This window comes from Danio aesculapii, chromosome 4, assembly GCF_903798145.1.
Source record: "Danio aesculapii chromosome 4, fDanAes4.1, whole genome shotgun sequence".
NCBI classification, from domain to species: Eukaryota; Metazoa; Chordata; class Actinopteri; order Cypriniformes; family Danionidae; genus Danio; species Danio aesculapii.
In genome coordinates, this window is record NC_079438.1 from 36,219,514 (window position 1) to 36,239,822 (window position 20,309).

The 20,309-nt window shown below is 38.8% G+C and overlaps 1 protein-coding gene across 1 annotated transcript in view; it reads left to right on the forward strand.

Annotated features, from left to right (window-relative positions):
* The window catches only part of magi2a (membrane associated guanylate kinase, WW and PDZ domain containing 2a), a 345,845-nt gene that overhangs the window by 305,704 nt on the left and 19,832 nt on the right, over positions 1-20,309 (forward strand). The window contains exons 15-20 of the mRNA XM_056455551.1: positions 460-548; positions 2,688-2,880; positions 13,021-13,284; positions 13,614-13,799; positions 16,040-16,322; positions 19,322-19,538. Of these exons, the coding sequence (XP_056311526.1) occupies positions 460-548; positions 2,688-2,880; positions 13,021-13,284; positions 13,614-13,799; positions 16,040-16,322; positions 19,322-19,538 (1,232 nt within the window). The remainder of the gene's footprint in view (positions 1-459; positions 549-2,687; positions 2,881-13,020; positions 13,285-13,613; positions 13,800-16,039; positions 16,323-19,321; positions 19,539-20,309) is intronic.

Consider the following 20,309-nt stretch of genomic DNA (forward strand, 5'->3'; position numbering starts at 1 on the left):
TTTAAATTTTACATAATTTTTTTATATTGGTAACCTTTATTCTGCCACTTTATTCTAAATATCATATATCATCTGTATGTGTTGATAAAAAAAAAGATATTTAATTAAAATGTATCACATTATGACAATTAGAGTAAAGTTTTATACAGGTATTTTTCACTACTTACGGGGTAATAAAACAATGTCTGAAAAATCTGAATTCATTTAGAAATACATCTTAAATAATACCTGTTAATTCCTGTAGTTTTTTTTGTCAGCTTTTGCCACTTATCATTCTCCCTAACTTGAGAATGAACCTCCCAATACAAGTTCAAGAACATCAAATGGACGAATTAACAAATTAAGTAGTCAGTGAAGAATAATGGGGGTCTTAAATGTCAACTAGAGCACTAAATTACCCTTGAATTATGAGAATGGTGTGGAGAAATGACTAAAGTGTAAAGTACTGTGTGTCTTCAGCAGAGTTCCAGGAGGTGGAGGTGCACCTACGCAGACAGAAGTCCGGTTTCGGCTTCAGGATCCTGGGCGGAGAGGAACCGGGACAGCCTGTGAGTCTGGAGGCTCAGGAGAAGGCTCGTACTCCAGAACTAACGCACATGCTTCCTAAAACAACCCTCACTGCTACTGGCTAACATCATAACATTATGTCTGCTTAATCTCTTGATGTCCATACACAGCTTTAAAGACCCCCTGAAAGCAAAGTTAACATTTATTGGGGTGTTCACATTAATATTTAAATCTTGAGGTCATCGATAAGCTAATGTGCTTTAAAACAATGACTCAATTTATATTTAGAAGATTTAAGATTGAAAAATGTAGACTTTTTTACTTTAATCAGTATGGATTGAAATTATTTTATGACATCAGTGAGCACTTCAGCTTTTCATTAGATGTTAGACCAAAAAAGTCTCGTCCCTACAAGCTTCAGTGGAAATCAGTCACTTATTCACATGAAATTGACTGTGCAAAGCAATTGGCAACCTCTTGATCTCTTTCATGAAGCCAATGCGGGAGTGACTGAAATTGCAATTCATCAACTGGCCACTAGAGGCTGGCTCCAAAAGGAAGTCAGTTCTAAAGACTCGAAATTGTTAAATGCCCAACTTTACAGCAAAAATTTACAGTCTAGTACAAAAATTGGCTTCAAACTTATCCGTTTAATTTCTATTAGGCCTTAATATTCTGCAAAATTAAGGGCGTGGGCGAGTGACAGGTATCTCAGGTATGTCCCCTTAGCTAATTCCAGACACTGAACTTGGCATATTTGTCATATGTTATTTTGTGTTGGATTATTTCTTACAATTATCAAATAATATGGCATGTCGTGCAGTTAATTGTGCTTCCATTTTTCTAGCAAGTATTATTTTTTATATAATTTTATTTATAAATGCATATAATTATTTTCAAATTCTTTATTTAGTATTTAAAACCTTAATGAACTCCAGAATCTGACAGATTCGTCATCTAAAACATTGTCATACAATGCTATGCCTGGATTTCCTAAATAGGTTATCATTTATTAACACATTTGAAGCATTTTGAAGAAACTTCTCTTGAAAAATGTCACAAGCATAATTTTTATCATGACTTTTTACAGTGTTAATAAAGGATACAACCAAGCACATGTGGCCAGAGCACGAAAGAGTCACTTTTAAAGAAGTGTTAAGCTTTTCACCCAAAAAACACATACAATTAAATATGCAACCAGGAATCTTTAGCTCCACTGACATCCTGCCTGTTTGCCCATTTTTGATTAACTGGAAGTGGTCAGTGTGTCATGCCTCCAAGATAATGATGGCTGGCCACTAGTGTCTTCAAAAACCCATGGGTGATGCCAAGGAAGTTAAATCCATGTTTTTACAAAGTCTTTGGTAGGGGTGTAGCAACACATCATAATATCAAGAAATAAAAACGCGTCAATGCTTATTGAAAATGTAAATTATATGATTTACAATGTTGAGCAATATATTATTTAAGGTATATTTCAACCTCAAATGTCATATATTAATCTTTTTTTATAGTATTCAATATCAAGATAATATCGTATTGTGATTCAGAATTGAGAAGCGTATCAAATCGTGACTTTGTGTTATTACACCCTTTGTCTGTGGTTCAAACCAAGAGTTCACTTAAACACTTGTATATAAAGGAAAATAATAAACAGTAACTGAACTTAAGTTACGTTAAAAAACAAATAACTTTAATCTTATTATTCGTAACGATGAAGTGGAGGAGCACAAAATATTAATATTAATATTATTATTAATATGTATTGTCAGCATACGAGCCACTAGGACTGGCAAAATTAAGGCACACACAATCACAATTTTCAAAATGATGGATATGAACTCAGACAGTGTAAATATTCTTTCCATTGACCGAATGAAATATGGTTTTGCATGTGAATTTCACCGAATGCTGTATTTCAAAGTGTAGAAACAGTTTAACAGATTTGCCATTGCTGTTAAAGACTTTTCATTCTCTTTTATAAGTCATATTCATGTTAACTCAACAGAGCTTTGATATAAACAAAACTGCTATTGGCTATTTTTAAAAAAAGGGGAGGAGCAACTCAATATAATTCAGCCAGCTTTCAAGTATCAGTTGAAATTACATCAGTTACATATAATAAAGGTGCTGGAATAAAGGAGACAAGAGTGTGTGGTGACAGCATTGTGTCTGTGCAGATCCTGATTGGGGCAATCATTGAGAAGAGTCCTGCTGATAAAGACGGTCGTCTGCGGCCTGGAGATGAGCTGATTTCAGTCGATGGGATCCTGGTGGCTGGAAAACCTCACCGTTACGTCATTGACCTCATGCATGGTGCAGCACGAACGGGACAGGTCAAACTCACTGTTCGACGGAGAGTTCAGCCTACAGGTGACATATTATGTTTGTTTTGACTAACACTGTTCAGTGGGGAACACTTTTTCTATAGTGGCTTTCACATCTTTGTGTAATTTTACACAAATAATTATATACATTTATTTTGTGATTTAGTATTTACATGTAACGGAGGCCAGCTAGCGAAGTGCTATGCAGGTAAACCTCACTGCTCTGACCTCAAAAGGTGCTATAGCAACAGACTTTAGGGGCCATGGTCTTTAGCCTCTTTGTTAGAGCAACTGACTCCCATGCAAAGAATCGCCAGTTCGATCCCTGCTCAAACCAGGTTAAGTGCAGTAGGACTGGTGGGTTACAAACAAATACAGTGCTCAGCATATATAAGTACACCCCTCACAAATCTATCTTTTAAATCAATATTTTCAATAAGAAGCTATACAATATTATATTTGTGCATATACATTAGATTAGTCAGTACTGAAGCCAAAACTGGAGCTTATTACAAAATAACTTATGATAACTGTCCGAAAACTAGTACAACCAAATGTACATGTTATAGAAAAATAATAAATACAAATAAATATATATATATATATAGCTTGGATTTAATTGTATTATCTTTCAATTTCTAAATATGTTTGGTGACTAAAATATTATTTTAATAAATATATTTGTTTAATAAATCTGTTTTGTTCAAATGCACCAAAATAAATTGCCTATATTCACTGAGAAATGGATACAAATATTCATTTTCAAAATGGGGTGTACTCAGTTATGCTGAACACTGTAGATAATATTACCATTTAGACAAAATTTCAAGAACTTTTTATAAACATAGTGAAAAGGATGATCACTCAGTATTGTGTATAATTAGTTACGAAGTAATTAGTTACTGTTATTAAATTACTTTTCTACTAAAATAAGTAAAGAAAGGGATTGATTTTCATTTTAAGATCATTTAATTACAGTTACATATAATCTACTTTGATATTATACAAAATTTTAACTAAAGAAGATTACATTTATCAAGACAATTTCAGTCTGTAGCACAGTGAGTAGCACGATCGCCTCACAGCAAGAAGGTCGCTGGTTCTGTGTGGAGTTTGCATGTTCTCCCCGTTTTTGGGTTTCCTCCAGGTGCTCTGGTTTCCCCCACAAGTCCAAAGACATGCGGTATAAGTGAATTGGGTAAGCTAAATTGTCCATAGTGTATGTGTGTGAATGAGTGTGTATGGATGTTTCCCAGTGGTGGGTTGCAGCTGGAAGGGCATCCGCTGCATAAAACGTATGCTGGATAAATTGGCAGCTCGTTCCGCTGTGGCGACCCAAGATTAATAAAGGGACTAAGCCGAAAAGAAAATGAATGAATAAATGAACGGTTCCTTTTACAGCATCAACATGTAATGTAATCAAAATACAATCAGTTAAATAAACGTAAGCATTCATTTAGTTGTTCAAGCATAAAATTAGACGATAGACCATGTAACCGCTAGCGCCGTCTGTACCAGGCTAGCGCAGAAATTCCATTGAAAATACTGGAGTAAAATAAACTGGTAAATTAAAACGGTAAAATTAAAGACATGGGGGAGGGGATACAATTTAATGCAGTGCATTTTGTCCGGTCTGAGACCCACTTTATATCAAATATCTATTAGGCCGTGAAGATCACTTCTTTTTGAAGAAACCAGAACTTAAACGTGCCGATTTTGTAATGGAAAGACAGTTCACCGGAAGTCATGGGGCTGGCTGGCTGAAAAGTAAAAGTCTGTGTGCATATACCCCATTGCACTTGCAATAAGAATGAAATGAAATAAGAAATAAGGTGTTATTGATTTTGAAATGTTTTAGATTGATTCATATAATGTTTAACATTTAAAAGGTTCTGTTGTAAAAAGAGTTTTATTTCTATTGTATGTGCATTAGGATTTATAGGGATTTTAAGTGATGTTCAGTCAAGTAATTAAATGACTTATTCAGTAATTAAGTTACCTTTCAGACAAAGTTATCTAGAAAAGTAATTCAAATGCAATTGATATGATGTAATTAGTGTAATTACTTAGAAGTACACTTTTAAGAACACTGCTATTGCAACAAAATAAAAATGTCTTATTATATATTTATTGAAGAAAAAAATATTGAATAAGCTTTACAATATTTAACAATTGTTTTTTTGAAGTGTTTTATTTTGTTTTTCAGTTAAAAGTCTGTTAATATTTTTATAAGTTAAAAGTCTGTTAATATTTGTTAAAAGTCTGTTAATATTTAAGGTTAATATTTTTATATATCCAACTATTGTGACGTGAGTGTAATACTACCTGTCAATTCCCGCTGTTTCTTTTTTGTCAGCTTTTACAGCTTGACATGTTATATTCATTTAAAAATTAATTTTCATAGTTCAGAATTTAAAGTCTGGGTCCTGGTCTAAGTAAAGCAATACAATCTGCACATGAAAAGGCATTTGAAAGCAGCATAAATAATGTACGCATTATCCAATGTTTTCAGCACAGTGAACTGCTCATCAGAAGGAGAAAAACAACAGAAGTTTGTTTTAATAAGAACAAACCCTTGAGACGTAAAACCAAAGAAACAACCTTTAAAGACTAAAGCTTGTTATTTCCAGGCAGTTACAGCAATTACAGACTGCTGCGAAGGATATATTTCTGTCATGTGAAGGTGATAATGAAGATAATGGAGGTAATGAAGCAGCCTGTGCTATATTGTTACTCTCTTTATCTGTCTGTCTCGTCCACTCTGTCTAATAATTTTCAGCGAGCTGAGGATCAGATTGTGCTGTCTGACTCATCCTCTCAGTCTTATCTTCCCTGGACAATCGCTTCTCCCCCTTTGCATCTTGGGGAAATGTCTGGGTTCTGGCTTTTTTTGGGTTTGCCGTTTGATCACAGAGGGCCAGCTTTAGACAAACTCTATACTACTGTGTCTTTCACTCACACACACATACACTTAGGTGATACTTGCTGCTGTATCTAAATATGCATATGATCAGGAAAATTTGTGGAAAGTGGTATTTATTATTACGGAATATGGTAACACTTTACAGTAAGGTTGCATTAGTTAATGTATCTACTAAAATGAATAAACTATGAAGAATACATTTATTACAGTATTTATTCATCTTTGTTAATGTTAGTTAATGGAAAAAGTTGTTCACTGTTAGTTCATGTTAGTTCACAGTTCATAGGGTGTATTAGTAAATGTTGAACAATGATTAATAAATGCTGTACTGTACAAGTATTATTCATTATTAGTTCATGTTAGTGAATACATTGACTAACAAGACCTTATTGTGAAGTTTGACCAGTATTATAAAAGTAATATACGTTTCAGTAAGTAATAAAGGGGTCACGATTGGGTAAAAGTGTAAATAACATTTAGAATTATTATTATTATCATCATTTAAAATATATAATATATATATATATATATATATTTGATATTTGTTTTACAGTTGTATTTTAAAAAGTAAATAGTTTCTTTCATCCAACGCTGAATTTGCAAGCTTTGTTAAAAATAGAATATTTAAAAGTCACATGATCCTTCAGAAATTCATCTAAAATTATATTTATTGTCAATGCTGAAAACAGTTATGCTGCATGATATGTTTTTGTTAGTATTTTAATTGATTGATTTATTGTTTTATTTATTTTTTTGGTTGAACTAAAACAATAAAACAAATGACTAAAACAATAACATTAAAAATATTCTAATTTATTCAAATAAAATAAACTTTAACTGAAAAAAAGTCATGAATTTGTCATTTTATTTTACAATATAAAATAAGTTGACATGTTTCATGATATATAGACATAAAAATAAAACCAATAATACAAACAAAATAATAATAAAAAATAAACATTTTAAAATGTTAAATAAAACAAGGTTTCACTTTATTTTAAGGTGTCCTTGTTACAGTGTAACTATTAATTTAATTTCTGAGTAATATTAATGTACAGTACATGTACTTACTATATGGTTAGGGTCAGGATAAGGATTTGTTGCATATAATTTTGCATTTATTCATTGTAATTACTATAGTAGGTACATGAAAGATGTTGCAATGACACCTTAAAATCAAGTTTTACCAAAAGCAAATATCTAAAAACAATAAAAATAACACTGTACAAAATGTACATACTGACCCCAAACTTTTGAATATTAGTGTCCTATTATGTAAGAAAATGTCACTTCCTTTTCTCAATTTTCTTCCACTTTGTCTCTGATTTAACATGGGTTGCCGCAGTGAAATGAACCACCAATTACTCAGACATACAGTTGAAGTCAGAATTATTAGCCCCCCTTTGAATTTATTATTTGAATTTTTTAATTATTTCCCAAATGATGTTTAACAGAGCATCGGATTTTTCACAGTATGTCTGATAATATTTTTTCTTCTGGAAAAAAAGTCTTATTTGTTTTATTTCGTCTAGAATAAAAGCACTTTTTGATTTTTTTTAAAAAACATTTTAAGGTCAAAATTATTAGCCCCTTTAAGCAATTTTTTTTCCATAGTCTACAGAACAAACCATCATTATACAATAACTTTCTAACTTAGTCTAATTAACTTAGTCTAATTACTCTAACCTGCCTGGTTAACTTAATTAACATAGTTAAGCCTTTAAATGTCACTTTAAACTGTATAGATGTCACGGATTGGCCAGGCTCTTCCACCAACATCACGCACCGAGCACCTTCACCTGAGTATTAACCACGCACAGCTGCACCCAATCACTCCCATTCACTATATAAGCACACACCTCACTTCACTCAGTGTCCGGTCTCGTTCCTACGAAGCGGACTCTGAGTGAACCACTTCCTAGGTTTCACTCCCCTACGATCTCAGCAATTATACTTAACTTTATTCTGTTTCCTTCTAGTCTGTCCAGTGTTCCCGGTGTCCTGTCAGCGTTGTGTGTCTCGTCAGTCTGTCTTCCCCGCAAGTCCTCTGGTGTGTGCATTCGGTCATCCTTCAGTGTTTGTCATCCCACCTGACAAAGAGGATCATCAGTTCCACTAAACTCCGTTCATCGCTCCATCAATATTCATTAATACTCTACTGTTGGAATAAACATTGTTTATACTCACTCCCCTTGTTTGTCCGTCTGCTTCCGTAACAGAAGACCGGACCCGAAACTACCAACAGCATGAGCACTCACGATCCCCTTCAGGAGTTGGTGGATTCATTGAAGAGAGTGCTACTACCATCTGCTCCACTTCCCGAAGCACCACCAGCACCGAGCACTTCTTCATCGTCCATCCACTCATCCAGTCCCATGGCTCGACCAGCGCCCTACTCTGGCGGGGCGGAGGAGTGCAATGGATTTCTCCTGCAATGTTCTCTGGTATTCACTATGCAACCCGAGTTATACCCTACAGATCGGTCCAAAATCGCTTTCATCATCTCCCTCCTCTCTGGGTCGGCTCTTCGGTGGGCTGAAACCATCTGGCAACAGTCTGGGCCGGTAACAAATTCCATTCAGTCATTCACAAAGTACTTCAAGGAGGTTTTTGGTCGCGCGGATGCTGAAGTAGCAGCTGGAGAACAGCTATACCATCTCAAACAGGGAGCCATGTCCACTCAGGATTATGCTCTCAGGTTCCGAACTCTGGCTGCTGCTAGCGGCTGGAATGAGCGATCTCTCCTCACAACCTACCGGTTCGGACTAGAGCCCAGCCTCCGGTTACAGCTGGCCGCCCTCGACGATACGATGGGATTGGAGAAGTTCATCCAACACTCTCTGCGCTGTTCCGATCGTCTGAGGGTCTACCAGCATGATCCTCCACCAATATCCCAAGCACTCCTCCGTTCGCCAGAGCCAGCCGTCCCTCCAGAACCAGAACCCATGATCATCGAATCTGGTAGACTCACGATCACCGAGCGACAGAGGAGGCTGACCCGGGGTCTGTGCATGTACTGTGGCGCCAAAGGACATGTCAGGCTGGACTGTCCCATTCGTCCAGCACGCTCTGTGGTGAGTTTGTTCAGTTCTCCTATTGAAAAGATGCATCCTCTCACCACTAATGTCCAGTTAACTACCCCTTCTGTCTCAGTTTCAGTCACAGCCCTCATCGACTCCGGGTCAGCAGGAAATTTCATCTCGCACGCCCTCTGTCGCAGACTCCAGCTTAACACAGAAGCCTCGACGCACGTCTATCAGATTCAGCCCATAACCAAAGATATCCATTGTCAGGCACGTATCCATCGAAAATGTGAACCCGTCAATCTCCAAGTAGGACTGCTCCACAAAGAGGAGATTCAATTTCTGGTTCTGGAGGGTGCATCGATGGATATCATCTTAGGGCGCCCGTGGCTGGTGAAGCACGATCCCATCCTCTCTTGGGGCACAGGAGAAATTAAGAGATGGGGAGAAGAATGCCGATCCAGCTGTTTTCCTGATCTACCCTTACAAATTCGAAGACCCCTTACCGTCTACGTCACGTCTGTCGAAAGTCCAGTCGAGAAAATATCCATTCAGATCCCGAAGATCTACTCCTCATACGAGGATGTATTTTGCCCCAAGAGAGCTTCCCAGCTACCTCCACATCGGCCATGGGACTGCGCCATAGACCTGCTTCCAGATGCTCCTATGCCCAGAGGTAGGATCTACCCGTTGTCCCTTCCGGAGACCAAGGCAATGGAGGAGTACATCCATGAGGCTCTGAGTCAGGGGTATATCCGTCCATCCACGTCACCTGCTGCCTCAAGTTTCTTCTTCGTGGCTAAGAAGGATGGAGGGCTGCGGCCATGTATCGATTACAGAACCCTAAATCAAGGGACAGTCAAGTTCCGGTATCCCCTTCCTCTCGTCCCTGCGGCCCTGGAACAACTCAGATCCGCCAAAATTTTCACCAAGTTGGACCTCCGCAGCGCCTATAACCTGGTGAGAATACGTGAGGGGGACGAGTGGAAGACTGGGTTTGTGACCCCTACTGGACACTACGAGTACCTGGTCATGCCCTATGGTCTGGTTAACGCCCCCTCCGTATTCCAAAACTTCATCCACGAAGTCCTCCGGGAGTTCCTCCATCTCTTCGTCATTGTATACATAGATGATATCCTGATTTACTCCCGGAGTGAGGCCGAACATCGCCACCACGTTGCGGAGGTCCTGAAAACCCTCAGGAAACACCGCCTGTACCTCAAGGCTGAAAAATGCTCCTTCCATTCACCATCTGTTCAGTTCTTGGGGTACATCATCGATCAAAGAGGGGTTCGTATGGACGAGGGGAAGGTCACTTCCGTCATCTCCTGGCCCGAACCAAAAACCATAAAGGAACTCCAACGTTTCCTAGGATTTGCTAATTTCTACCGACGTTTCATCCAGAATTACAGTCTCATCACCGCTCCGCTCACCAACCTGTTGAAAAATAAACCCAAAGCACTACCCTGGCCTCCCGAAGCCGCCGCAGCCTTCCAAAACCTAAAAGAATCCTTCACTCAAGCCCCACTGCTGACTCATCCTGATCCTGACTTGCCGTTTGTGGTCGAAGTGGATGCATCGACCACCGGAGTGGGAGCCATCCTGTCCCAGTACCACGGTACTCCTTCATTACTCCATCCATGTGCCTATTTCTCCCGGAAGCTCAGCCCGGCGGAAAGGAACTATGACATTGGGAATCGAGAACTTCTGGCCATCAAGCTCGCCCTGGAGGAGTGGCGACACTGGTTGGAGGGGGCCAAACATTCGTTCCAGGTGATCACAGATCATAAAAATCTCCAATACCTAAAAGATGCTAAAAGACTCTGTCCTCGTCAGGCCCGTTGGTCATTGTTCTTCTCCAGATTTCAGTTCTCTATCTCATATCGACCAGGTTCAAAGAATATCCGAGCAGACGCACTTTCCAGAATTCACGACCAGCATGAAATTATTGAGACACCGGCCAAGATCCTTCCCGATCAGATCACTATCTGTCCCATCCAATGGTCCGCTCCTACAGTAATCGCCACTCCAGAATCCAGAACTCCGCCGGGCTGTCCCCCCAATCGACGCTTCATCCCTGAAAACCAACGGGTAGATCTCATTCATTCCAGCCATACATCTCTGGGCACAGGACATCCTGGGGCCAACAACACCCTCTCGCTGCTATCCCAACGCTTTTGGTGGCCGAACATGGCGAGGGATGTGAGAAGATACGTCCAGGGCTGCAGAGAATGCGCTATGGCAAAGAGTCCTCGCCATCTACCTGCTGGTAAACTCCATCCCTTGCCCATCCCAAACCGCCCCTGGTCACACCTAGGAGTTGACTTCATGACAGACCTCCCATTGTCTGAAGGTAACACCTGCATTCTAGTCATCATAGATCGATTCTCTAAATTCTGTCGTTTGATTCCTTTGAAAGGTATACCCACAGCCCTAGAGACCGCCGAAAACCTGTTCAACCACGTCTTTCGAAATTTTGGGTTACCAGAAGATATAGTCTCGGATCGAGGACCCCAATTTATCTCCAGACTATGGAGAGCATTCTTCAGACTCCTAGGTGTGACCGTAAGCCTCTCGTCTGGCTATCACCCCCAAACCAACGGCCAGACAGAGAGGAAAATTCAGGAAGTGGGGCGGTTCCTCCGGACCTTCTGTCACGGTCACCAAAACTCCTGGAGCCAGTTTCTGGGCTGGGCGGAATACGCCCAGAATTCCCTGCGGCAACCTACCACCGGACTCACGCCATTCCAGTGCATCCTAGGGTTCCAACCTCCACTCTTCCCCTGGGATGGCGCACCATCTGATGTCCCCGCAGTGGATTACTGGTTCCGGGAGAGCGAGAGAGTCTGGGACGATGCTCATCATCATCTCCAGAGGGCAGTACGCAGAACAAAGGAGGTATCGGATAAGAGGAGGATTCCAGGCCCCATCTATACTCCAGGACAAAAGGTCTGGCTCTCCACCAGAGATATCCGGTTGCGACTGCCCTCCCGAAAATTAAGTCCCAGATTTGTTGGTCCCTTCACCATTCTGGAACAGGTCAACCCCGTCACATACAAATTACAGTTACCACCACAGTACAGAATCCACCCCACATTCCACGTGTCCCTTCTAAAACCCTTTCACGATCCTCTGATTCCCTCCACAGAGCCTGGCCATGAAGAGGAACCTCCTCCCCCCCTGATGTTAGAAGAAGGGGCCATCTACCAAGTCAAGGACATCCTACGGTCCCGGCGTCGTGGTGGTCAGCTTGAATACCTCGTCGACTGGGAAGGATACGGTCCAGAAGAGAGGTCATGGGTCTCCAGATCCGATATACTAGATCCCGCACTTATGGAAGAGTTCCACTCCAATCACCCAGAATTTCCAGCACCTCGAGGACGAGGTAGACCACCACGACGTCGGAGGTTCAGGCCCTCAGGAGCGGGCCCTGGGGAGGGGGGTAATGTCACGGATTGGCCAGGCTCTTCCACCAACATCACGCACCGAGCACCTTCACCTGAGTATTAACCACGCACAGCTGCACCCAATCACTCCCATTCACTATATAAGCACACACCTCACTTCACTCAGTGTCCGGTCTCGTTCCTACGAAGCGGACTCTGAGTGAACCACTTCCTAGGTTTCACTCCCCTACGATCTCAGCAATTATACTTAACTTTATTCTGTTTCCTTCTAGTCTGTCCAGTGTTCCCGGTGTCCTGTCAGCGTTGTGTGTCTCGTCAGTCTGTCTTCCCCGCAAGTCCTCTGGTGTGTGCATTCGGTCATCCTTCAGTGTTTGTCATCCCACCTGACAAAGAGGATCATCAGTTCCACTAAACTCCGTTCATCGCTCCATCAATATTCATTAATACTCTACTGTTGGAATAAACATTGTTTATACTCACTCCCCTTGTTTGTCCGTCTGCTTCCGTAACAATAGAAGTGTCTTAAAAAATATCTAGTCAAATATTATTTACTGTAATCACGGCAAAGATAAAATAACACAGTTATCAGAAATTAGTTATTAAAACTGTTATGTTTAGAAATGTGTTGAAAAAATCTTCTCTCACGTAAACAGAAATTGGTGGAAAAAATAAAGGGGGGCTAACTAATGCTGACTTCAACTGTATGTAAGAAATTGTCAAAACTAAGAAGCTTAAACTTCTAACTTCGTCTGCCCAAGCAATGAAAATGGATTGTTTCTAAAAATGTTGTTCCTCTTGTACAGTAATTCTCTCTTTTACTGTATTACCTTCAGGCGAACCTTTTCCAGAGAACGGGCGCAGTCCTGGATCAACACAACACAGTTCCCCGAGAAGTGACTTCAACTCCCGAATGTTCTGTAACAACTCTGCCCCCTCGCAAAACTCCGCTCCATCCACCACAGGCTCCTCCCCTCCGGACACAGCAGCCAATCAGAACGCACAGCCTAGCGACGTATCCATCCAGCGCAAGGAGACCGAAGGATTCGGATTCGTTATTATCAGTTCGCTAAACAGGCCCGAAACTGCGGCTGCTGCTGGTATGGAACAATTATTTCTCAACACTTTAACTTTAACTTTCTTTCAATCTGGGACATTCCATTACTGTAATAGCTCACTCAGGCGGGCTGTTTCAGGGGGTCATAGTGATTTTAAAAGTGCAGCATGTCCTCATAAACCTGCGTATTAATAATGGATGCGCTTCTATTTGAGGGCTGAAGAGGCTAGTTACAATGTTCTAATGCAGCGCCCACGCTCGTATATAAAAACAGCTCCGCTAACAGAAAAGGACAGAGTGCAGATAGAGAGCTCTCTCCACGTATTACGTAAAAAAATAAAACTGTTTGTATGTGTATGTGTGTGTTTTAAGCTGTGCCTCATAAGATCGGCCGCATCATTGAGGGAAGTCCAGCAGACCACTGTGGGAAGCTTAAGGTTGGAGATCGTATTCTGGCCGTCAACAATCAATCTATCGTCAACATGCCGCATGCCGACATCGTCAAACTGATCAAGGACGCGGGTCTAAGTGTCACTCTCAAGATCATTCCTCAGGAGGGTGAGTGGACGATTGCTATTGAAAGGGCTGCTTGTAATTATGCTTTAATTAATTGGCTTATTTAATCTAAAATGCAGAGATTATTATAAATAGGACATTTATTTGTTGACTTCCTGGTCATTCAATTAGCTCATTCAATGAGTTGAATTGGGACAGGACTACTTGTTTTTAACAGAGGGTAGGAGGAAGTGCTGGTAGAAGTGTTTCAGAGATCTGTTTAGAGAGAACATTGTTAAAAACTATGTATTTCAGATATAAATGTAGAATTTCATAAAATGGTGTAGATTTGCTGTACATAATTGCAGCACTTCTACCTCGTGATAAGCACCTAGTATCCACTTTAATCCAAGTAAAAATCCAAGTTAAAATCCACCAAAATCCAAGTATTGATCTTTTCTTTTTTACGATGTAAATTGGCCTTGGATTGATTCTTGGGCCTTATTATTTGTTTTTTACACTCTAGCAGAGTAGTAAAGTTTTAGTAGTGTGCCTTTATGAGCACTCAGAACCAGGCTGCAAAGTGGAAAACTGTGCCACACAAATTGCACACATTTGAGCAGTTAAATAAAACAAACCAATTAATATAATACAGTTCTTATATTTGCTGTTTTTAGATGGCCACATGATGCCATTTGAAAAGGTCATTCTTTATTGGGTGTGGAGGAATGGCACATTAATAGCCTTCCTTAATATATAAAGGTGCCATTGATTGAAAATCTGGATATACGTAGGCATACAGTAGCTGAACAGCAAGAGTTTAGTCCATTGAAATGAACACACACTCTGATGATCCACACTGTATAGTTAATATGCACACCACAGGCTGTGTTTGATTGGCCACAATGTTTCCTACTAGGATTACAACAATGATATTTTCCTTATTTTTAAGATTATTTAAGCTTGCATTAATTATACTATGTAGGTAGGACTCATATTTTGAAAATGGGAGAGGAAAAAAAGAAGCAGATCTGTCAAACAGGCAGCCATGGAGTGCTCACAGTTCATCAGAATGCAAAATGCAGGATATACAGATTATAAATGTATTCAGCATCAACCCAAAGAAGCATAAAGTCGGTTTAAATGTTTGTTTTGTTAATTTAACATGTATATTGTGAAATTTGCCTGAATTTTTGGATATGAGACATTTTGAGCATACCTACAATAAGCCACATGCTGCAAAATATATCAATTTCAGCATCGATATCACAATGTGCACAGCCACAACTGTCACTTGCAAAGATATGCAATGTTGAGTTTGAATTATAGTTAACCAGGAGCTACAGAATTTTATCCAATCACCGTATTTACATGAAATTTATATGATTTATGACAAAAAACTCTTACTTAGAATTTTTGTCCAAATTTTAAAGCAAAAACAAAATTATTTCACTTACCCCACTGGCAGATAATGTTGCTTGTTAACTCTTAACTTTGACTTATTTCTTCTGACAGTGAAAACAAAACAATATTTTACTTGCTCTAAGAGTTTTTTGAATTTTTCAAATTGTTCTCATATCGCAATATTTATCGCAGAAAAATAAAATATCGCAATATCAGATTTTTCCAATATCTCGCAGCCCTGCTATCTGTACCATAAATATTAGAGAACAATTTAACATATTGAATCAATGCATTCTGTGGCATCTTTAAACACACTGTAAGTGCACATTTTAATCATAAAAAATGTAAATAAATATGATATGTGATATCCTATTGAGGAGATTCTATGAAACGTGCGTATTTGAATTATAGCAATTTTTCAATTTCAGTTTGCACAATATGAAAGATAATGAAAATGCAGCTCATGAGCTTTATTACTTGCCAATGTAATACATGCACAAATTAACAATTAGTTTTCCATTTGTACATGCCACATTTGACCACTCTAGATAAATCAATGTGTCTATGATTTTGGAACAAACACTGTAAATTAGACTTAATATTGATTTTGCCTTATTAAATAGATTAATTCTTCACACTTACGTAAAGTATGGCAGATTATGTCAGTAATGAACTACCACTGCAGGATGGAAAACTGTGATATGCAAATTTATTCAATTATTGTTATACATTTGCTTCTAAAAGACCATAGAACGTACATGCAAAAAGCTATCAGAAGCCATGGTTATGTTGTGCACTCACCTTAAACTGCTACCTTAGCAGATGTTAAATAAAGACACCTGTATTACAAAGATAAGTTCTAGGAATAGCTTATATTTTGTCTTTTCTTCTTTTTTCAGAGACCAACAGCACTCCTTCTGCAGGCAGCTCAGAGAAGCAGAGTCCTATGGCCCAGCCAAGTCCAGTGTGCCAACCTAACACTGTGAACCAGACCGGTGCTGCCCCTCTAGCAAACTCCAATGCTCAACAAAACTCTGCTCCTCAACCCAGTCCCATAAAGCAACCCATTTCAGAAGCACAGCCGAGCCTTGTCACTCAAAGCAGCCCAGCCAATCATCCCAGCTCAGTGACCCAACAGAACCCACAAACTCAGCCAGTGCAGACTTACAGCCACGACAGCAGGCAAGAAACCAACTTAAATTACTTTATTGGTTAAAAATGGTTTAAGGATAATGTGTGTATTGTTTGACCGTGGTGGTTGCTCAGCAATAGTTTAATGTGCTAGTCATCTTTACCATTGCTCATTAAAATTGAGCAAAACCTATTCATTTAATATGCATTCTCACTCTGGTTCAGTTAAAGCAAGTAGGAATCTGAAATTGAAAAAAAAAAAGAATATGTGTGAGGGAAAATGCTGTGTCAGGACGTAAAACACAGATTTGCCAACAGGTTTATGTTGGTCAATCAAATTTGCTGTGTTGACCAACAGAACACTGGGTCAATAACTTGAAAAGTCAATGCCACAATTAATATTTAGCTGCAATCAGGAATTTTTAGGGTTCAAATGGAATTTAGACATTTTAATATCTAGATAGATTTCAAATTTATTTTATTCCAAATTGTTGAAAAATCTATTTTTTATTTATTTATTTTATGGAAATGACGCAGGTCTGTAAGTGGTACAGTACGGTACAGTACATTCACATATCATATGAGAAGCACTTCTCACAAAACAGATGATTTATACACATAAATACTAGTGTATACATGTTCATTACTAACCTTTCTATGTACATAATTTGATTATAACTTCAGATCAATAATAGTGCAAATATATAGCAGCGAATAAACATGAGAAAGCGACACTGCTCACGCTTTAGATGGCCTTGTAAAAAACTACGGGGCACAGGCTAGATTCTGCTCTTCTTCTTGGCCTTATGGCTGTTCATCAAGACGACGACAAGGTTTGTTTGAGCTCGGGTCGACCATGGCTTATTATTATATGTACAGTTAAAGTCAGAATTATTAGCCCCCCTAAATTATAAGCCTCTCTGTTTATTTTTTCCTCCAATTTCTGTTTAACGGAGAGAAAGATTTTTTTCAACACATTTCCACTCATTTCTAATAACTGAATTATTTTCTCTTTGCCATGATGACAGTAAACAATATTTGACTAGATATTTTTTCAAGACACTTCTTTACAGCTTAAAGTGACGTTTAAAGGCTTAACTAGGTTAATTAGGTTAACTAGCCAGGTAAAGGTAACTAGGCACGTTATTGTAACAGTGGTGTGTACTGTAGACTATTGACAAAATATATAGCATAAAGGGGCTAATAACTTTGACCTTAAAATGTTTTTTTAAAAATTTAAAACTGCTTTTATTGTAGCCGAAATAAAAGAAATAGGATTTTTTTCCAGAAGAAAAAATATTATCAGACATACTGTAAAAATTCCCTTGCTTTTGTTAAACATCATTTGGGAAATATTTAAAAAAGAAAAAAAAATCAAAATGGGGGCCAATAATTCTGACTTCAACTGTATGAATTATTATGTTGTAATGTCTTGGCTGTCTATTTTAAAAAATGGTGTTTCCTTTGTTTTCATTCCCCTGGCTTGTCGCACAAGCGAGTGATGCATCTCTGTAAACCAATAGCGTTCAGCTGTGCATCTTGCTCCGCCTTTTGGTACCCTTTAGTTGTGCTAGGTACCCTTTGCAATGGGTACCTAAAAAGTGGTACGGTACGATTCGCTTTTAAGTACCTTTTGACAGTGGAAATGGCCATAAAAGTGTACCGAAGCGAATCATACCGTACCGTACCATACCACACAGTGGAAATGGGCCTTTAGGTAATGATTGGCATAAAACACTGAACTTGAAAAAGCATTCAGGAGATATAGTCTCTTTACATGCAACAGTGAAGTTGCTCTTCAGTGTTTCGGCCTTCACCAAAGACAGTTTCATTACATTAAACTCAACTAAACCCAACTGTGACAACTTAAGTAGTATTACATCTGTATGAGTGACAACAAATTTGATAATTTTCTCTTCTGATAAATAATTTAAAAAGCCATTGAAACGCCGGTGCAAAGCTGAAATACAAAAAAAAAAAAAACTTAATCATCACTTTAGAAGTTAAACCAAAAATGGGGAATTCTGAGAATTCTGGAAATGTAAACGATGAAGATGAAGGTATTATTTAAATTCACATTTCACCTAAAAATTGCTCAACGTTTACTCACCTTCAAGTTATTTTCCAAGCTTTGTTTTGTTGAACACTGAAGAAGATATTTGGAAGAATGCTGTAAACTGGTAGCCACTCACATCCACACTAGGAAAAAATACTAAGTCAATGTCTGCCAGTTTCTAACATTCTTCATTATATCTTAATTTGTGTTTAACAGAAACTCAAAGTTTTTGAACAATAAAATAAGGACAGAATTGATGAACTATATAGATATTATATATACTGAATTTATTAACTGTACTGAAGTGTCCAGTTTAACTAGTTCTGTCATCAAGTTACAGTAAAACTCCCTAAAGTTCTCTATTTATAGAGTGAATCTGAAGCTCTCTGACTCACAGACAGTCTTTCACTATTAGGTAGTTGCGTAAAATCACTTATCTCTTACAGAACTGAATAATTTACCTGCACGGCTCTTTAAAACAGTTTTTAATCATTCATGTAGCCTGCAGGGACCAATGATTTCACTTCCTCTCCATGCTCTCTCAAGTTTCAATATACACCCTAGAGCTCCTCGGGCTCCGCCATTTTCAACAGAACATTATCCTGCATTAAACTTTAAAATTCATTAGAGCGGTAGTTCCGTCAGCGGCAAGACATTTCTGACAGCTTCTGCTGGTAAACAGACATAAACAGAGTAAATATTTTGAGAATTTCCGCATTCCTGTTATGTGTTTATATATTATAGTTTTCGTGGCTGATAAAATCTAATATTTTGAATCGCCACAGACAAGCTTGACAATAAACAGCATAGACGTGGTCCAAAATTTGCATGCATTTCAGCATACACTTTAGTTCGAGTAAACAGCATTAGTTCTTTTTGCATAAGAACGATTTGATTGAATGCAAGCCTTCCTATAGCTCAAACACTGTAGTACACGTTGCTCATATATTCCATTGGATAGCTATCTCCCGTAAATGAAATGTATTTTTTTTAGCTACAGGTCAGAGGTGAAAGCAAGGCAGGATGTAAAACCTGACATTCGACAGCCGTTCACTGACTACCGCCAACCCCCGGTGGACTACAGACACCCTCCTGTAGCAGATTATAGACAGCCGCCAACGCTGGATTACAGACACCCTCCGCTGCTGGACTACAGGCCGCTGCCTGCTGACCCTCGCACCTTTCCCTTACCAGACTACAGGATGCCACAGGTAGTTCTTTACCCTGTACACTATCCTACAGTTTTATATGGAGTATAAATGCTCACTGCTATCCATAATTCTTCACTACTTAGGAGGTTAATATCATGACTATTAGAGCTAAACGATTTTTAGAAAAGAATCTAATTGCGATATAGTGACTACAGTGCAATTACAGTGGACCAATAGTGACCAATGTTTATAGTGGACTACAGGCCGATGCCTGCTGACCTTTGCACATTTCTCTTACCAGACTGCAGGATGCCACAAGTAGTTCTTTCACCTTGACCAATAGTGCGATTGTAATTTAATGTACTATTTTTTTCCAAAGCTCTTTATCTTCTGTATTATTCAAGAATAAACATAGGCAACCCAACACAAATGACAGACACTTGTTTTTTCTAAAACTCTTCATAAAATAAATGTTTCACACTTGGTCACCCAAAATTAAATCAATCATATTTACTTTGATGATCAGCAACTGGAGTTCTTATGAGCTCCACTAGAGGGCACTCTATCCATTGCCTCAGCCTGTCATCTGGACTACATTTCCCACAACACGTTGCATTGATTATTGGTCCACCTGTTACCCATTAAATCCAATTCAAACTTTTGCATCAAGTCTACATGGTAGGTCCTTTGTAGCCTTTGCACAGTTGTTTACACTTCGCTATACTCTAACTTTACCTCTAAAAAAAGCGACCACACTGAACGCAAGGTCTGTAATTGATTAAATTGGGAGCAGTGACAAATGTGGGTGGGGCTAAAGCTGCGTTCACACCA